At 45.5% G+C, this 4,473-nt stretch overlaps 1 protein-coding gene across 14 annotated transcripts in view; it reads right to left on the reverse strand.

The window, feature by feature from the left end:
- SERGEF (secretion regulating guanine nucleotide exchange factor) overlaps positions 1-4,473 on the reverse strand; it is a 197,305-nt gene that overhangs the window by 144,557 nt on the left and 48,275 nt on the right. For all 14 annotated transcript variants that reach the window (XR_001360010.1, XM_014530897.1, XM_014530899.1 and 11 more), the window contains one exon: positions 2,336-2,502. Coding sequence is in view for 13 of the 14 variants with exons in the window: in XM_014530897.1 (XP_014386383.1) it covers positions 2,336-2,502 (167 nt within the window). In the remaining variant the exon portion in view is untranslated. The remainder of the gene's footprint in view (positions 1-2,335; positions 2,503-4,473) is intronic.

Here is a 4,473-nt window from a genome sequence, read left to right on the forward strand (position 1 = left end):
TTTTTATTGATTTCAAAGAAGGGAGAGGGATAGAGAGTTAGAAACATCAATGAGAGAGAAACATTGATCAGCTGCCTCCTGCACACCCCCCACTGGGGATGAGCCCGCAACCAAGGCACACGCCCCTGACCGGAATCAAACCCGGGACCCTTCAGTCCACAGGCCGACGCTCTATCCACTGAACCAAACCGGCTAGGGCAAAAATATATATTTTTTAAAAAGCTTCATGAAGCCTCCGTGCCTTTGCTTTGCGACCTGACCACAAAGTCTTGGCAAAAGAGCCCAAAGCCTATATACCAAGCCTTAGGCCCTGAACAAGCTAAGCAGACAAAACCAGCTTGAATGCTGCATTCCCTCACTCACTACCAGTGGAAGCAACTTCTTCCAAACAGAAAGCAGAGAAATATAGCGGAAGTCATAAGGATACTCATGGCCTTTGCCCCTGCAATTTCATCCCCAACTTTGTATCGTCAAGAAACAATTCGAGTATTCAGTGCAGAGTCCACCACAGTGCCACCTCTCCCCGCCCCCCCCCCCAAAAAAAACAAGAATATGATCTTGCCCAGCCGGCCTGGCTCAGTGGTTGAGCTTCAACCCATGAACCAGGAGGTCTGGTTCAATTCCTGATCAGGGCACATGTCCGGGTTGTGGGCTCGATCCCCAATAGGGGGCGTGCAGGAGGCAGCCGATCAATGATTCTCTCTTATCAGTGATGTTTCTATCTCTATCTTCTCCCTTCCTCTCTCTGAAATTAATAAAGACATATTTTAAAAAAAAAAAGGATATGATCTCCATGTCCAACATTCAAAGAATGATTTGGAAAATCCAAGAATCTTCCAACCATATAAAAGCCATTTAAAATGATCTTAGAGACCAAGAAAAGCAAAGCATGTGATAAAATAAATAAGACAGCCCTAACTGGTTTGGTTCAGTGGATAGAGCATTGGCCTGCGAACTGAAGGGTCCTGGGTTCGATTCTGGTCAAGGGCACATGCCCAGGTTGCTGGCTTGATTTCCAGTAGGGGGTGTGCAGGAGGCAGCCGATTGGTGCTTCTCTCTCATCATTGATATCTCTCTCTCTCTCTCTCTCTCCCTCCATTCCTCTCTGAAATCAATAAAAATATTTTAAAATAAATAAATAAGACAATACAAAACATTATAAGTAATTTTGTAAAGGATGTACCTGTGTAGATGCAAAAAGAAATGTAGTTGTGTTAAGGTAGTAAGATGATGGCTGGTTTTATTAAGTATTATTACCATGTCCAAATTGTCTCTGTGGTGTTGTTTAGTGCCTTTTCAATTAAAGATAAAGAGAGACAGAGAAAGACAGACAGACTCCACCACGCAGCACTAAGGAAAGGCCCGGAGGACCAGGGCTGGGATGTGAAGCAGGAATGGAGAGCGTCCTACATACCCGGAAGGAGGAGGCCAGGCAGGCCCTGGGGGAAGGGAAGCCCTCTAGGTATGGAGAGGGTTGTAATTAGTCTGATGCTAATTACAGAAGTCTCACTAGCTTATTAATTTTTTGACAGACTCTGAATGAAGACTGAATCCCTTTATCAAGCCAGCTTGAGTTCAGAGGCACATTTCCTGTGTGGCCATCCTCATTCTTCTAAAAATCCAAGCCTTTTTTTTTTTTAAGGGCAGCAGTAAAGTAAAATTTAGTAACAGAAACACACACCCTGGAGAAATTAAGACTCATGTCTCAAATGTAGAAATTCAAGACATTTCAGGGAACTACAGGGGCTTGAGTGAGTAAATGAACTGCAATGCTTTCTACACTGGGAAATATAGACAGAAGTGCAGAAATACTTAGCTCAGAATGAAAGGCCCCCTGGTCAGGTTCCACCCCATCTTCCTGATATTATCTCACATTCAGCCCACAGACACCCCATTGCTCCAGGGGTCCCCCAAACACTTACTTCACCTTCCTACTCCGTGACGGTTCAAGCCGGTGTGCCCACCTGAAAGTCCTCCTCTCCTAGCTGCTTGCTCACATCTGACCATCCTCACGGCAGGGATCAGAGGCACGTCCTCCTCGAAGCCTGACCCAACCCTTGCACCCTGATGCCATTTCTCACTCTGGAAGTGGACCCAGAGTCCCTGGAACCTCTCCAAAGGAGTTACACACAGTCTGCCTTGCAGTGGCGTTAGCTGTACAACTGCCTTTTCTACCACATTAAACCACAAGCAACCTGAGGCAAGGACCCTTCCAGATTTCTGCGTGGAAGCTGCCATAATGTCTGGAATATGCGCACACAGTAGGCCCTCAGTAAACATTTCGCTGAAAGACAAGGAAAAGAGATGCACCGCATCTTTGCAGAGTCACTCCTACCTCAGTTGCTCCAGTTAAGCAGTGCAGAGACGAAGGCGTACTCTCCCATGGTCTCGAGCAGGGGAGGGGCGAACCCTGCTTTTCTGGTCTCCAGCCTTCCTCAGACTCCAACTTCCTCCCTAGTTGACCATAGTCTGCTCGGCCCCAGGTAAACACCTTGCCAGTTTCTAAAAACAAACATTATTTGCGTTAAAGCTACATTCCACAGCTCTCATGGGTAGGCACTGAATTAGAAGAGAAAGCGTGAACATTTGTTTGAGTACCAACTACTATGTACCAGGAGCTTTCCTATCTACCAGTAAAGAAAGCACGGGTATTCACTTTTCTTTTTAATATTTTTAATTAGTTTTTAGAAAGAGAGAAAGGAAGAGGGAGAGAGAGAAAAAAAAAAAAAACATCCATCAGCAGCTTCTTGCACATCCCTCACCTGACTGGGAATCAAACTGGCAACCCTTTGGTGCATGGGATGATGCCCAACCTATGAACCACATCAGCCAGGGAATGGGTGTTCACATTTTTCAGGTGTGGGAAACTGAAGTTCGACGAGGTGAAATACTAGTAACTTGCTCAAGATCCAATCAGTGGTGAGCACCAGAGCTGGATTCCAACAGGCTGATTCTAAAACCCACCCTCCTGCATCTTAACAGACATGGACATGACTACAGAGGACACCCACCCTTGCTTCATGGCCTACCTACCCTCTCCTCTCCCCACAGCCTCCCTGCACGTTGCCCAGATGTCTGTTCTCAGGCTCTCCTCTCTCTCTCACCCAATCCAGGGTCCCATCGGCCACCCTGAAGTTCCCAGGCTCCTGACTTGTCCTGTGTTACAATCTCTTAGGTCTTACTCTGAGCTCAATTAATGGCCAGTTTTGTGTGGTTTCCCTTCCATGTAACAGAAGAGGGCCTTTTGGAGTCTAAGCTCTTACTCAAAGGAGCAATCCTAAGTCCCTAGGCAAGTGTCTATGTGTGCTAGGGAAGGGAGTAGAGAAGGAAAAAAAACACACAAAATCATTTAGAGCCAGAAAAGCATTCAGTTCCCCAGATGCACCACCTGGGAAGCTGGCCAGTGCTGAAGATGATTGAAGAAAATGAAGTTTGGAAAAAGAGAAATGGCCTCTCTTCTCCAAGATAAGAGAAAATTCACCAAATTCATTCAGTTGTACCAAGTGGCGCATTTGTTATTTCAACAGAGATGCAAAATCCGATGAGGCATAGATTATTAACAGATTCTCTGCAATAAATATGCATAGCCATGTGCGCTGTATAAATACTTTATACATGTTTATTTTAACAAAGAAAAACTTTGCTTACCAGACAAAACACCAAGTAATGCATATTAAATTCTAGACGAATCTACTACATTCTCTGTGTTTAGTATCAAAGCTTCATCCGGCCCCACACTCAACATATGGCTTATAGTGTCAGCTAAAAAACAACCACAGACTCGCGGGGGAAATGTCAGAATATCGCAGGGATGCAGGGCTCTGCAGGGATACGATTCTCAGGATCCGTCTGCTCTTAGACTCCGACAGATACCAAAAAGTGCACCAGAACCTAACTTCTGAGCTTCTTCAAAAAGGAAGCAAAGTCTGGGCAGCCCATGAAGCAGCACCTAGAGGCCTCACCTGTGCTGTTCCTGTTGCCATGGATGGCCTTTCCTTACATTACTCACCTGGTAAATAATGGCTCAAACTTTACAGTCCAGTTCATGTACCACCCATTCGGTGAAACCTTTCCTACGCCTCAGTTCTCCACAGAAAGAGTGAAACCCACCCTCCCATGAGCCATCTTTATGATTGTACTCATCAACTACTATGCTCCCATTAAACAGCCGAGAAAATTGAGGTTCAGAGAAGTGAGCAGCCCAGGGTCACACAGCTGGACCACCGCTCCTTCTACAAGCCCATGGTACCTCTCTACATTGGTTATTCATACTGGTACGCATCACTGGGTAACCACTCAACACTCTTCCTTCGCTTCTGTATGATCCCACTGCTAGGAATATATCCCAAGAAACCAGAAACACCAATCAGAAAGGATATATGCATCCCTATGTTCATAGCAGCACAATTTATCATAGCTAAGATTTGGAAACAACCTAAGTGCCCATCAACGGATGAATGGATTAGAAAACTG

The sequence above is a fragment of the Myotis brandtii genome, unplaced genomic scaffold (assembly GCF_000412655.1).
Source record: "Myotis brandtii unplaced genomic scaffold, ASM41265v1 scaffold782, whole genome shotgun sequence".
In the NCBI taxonomy this organism is placed as follows: Eukaryota; Metazoa; Chordata; class Mammalia; order Chiroptera; family Vespertilionidae; genus Myotis; species Myotis brandtii.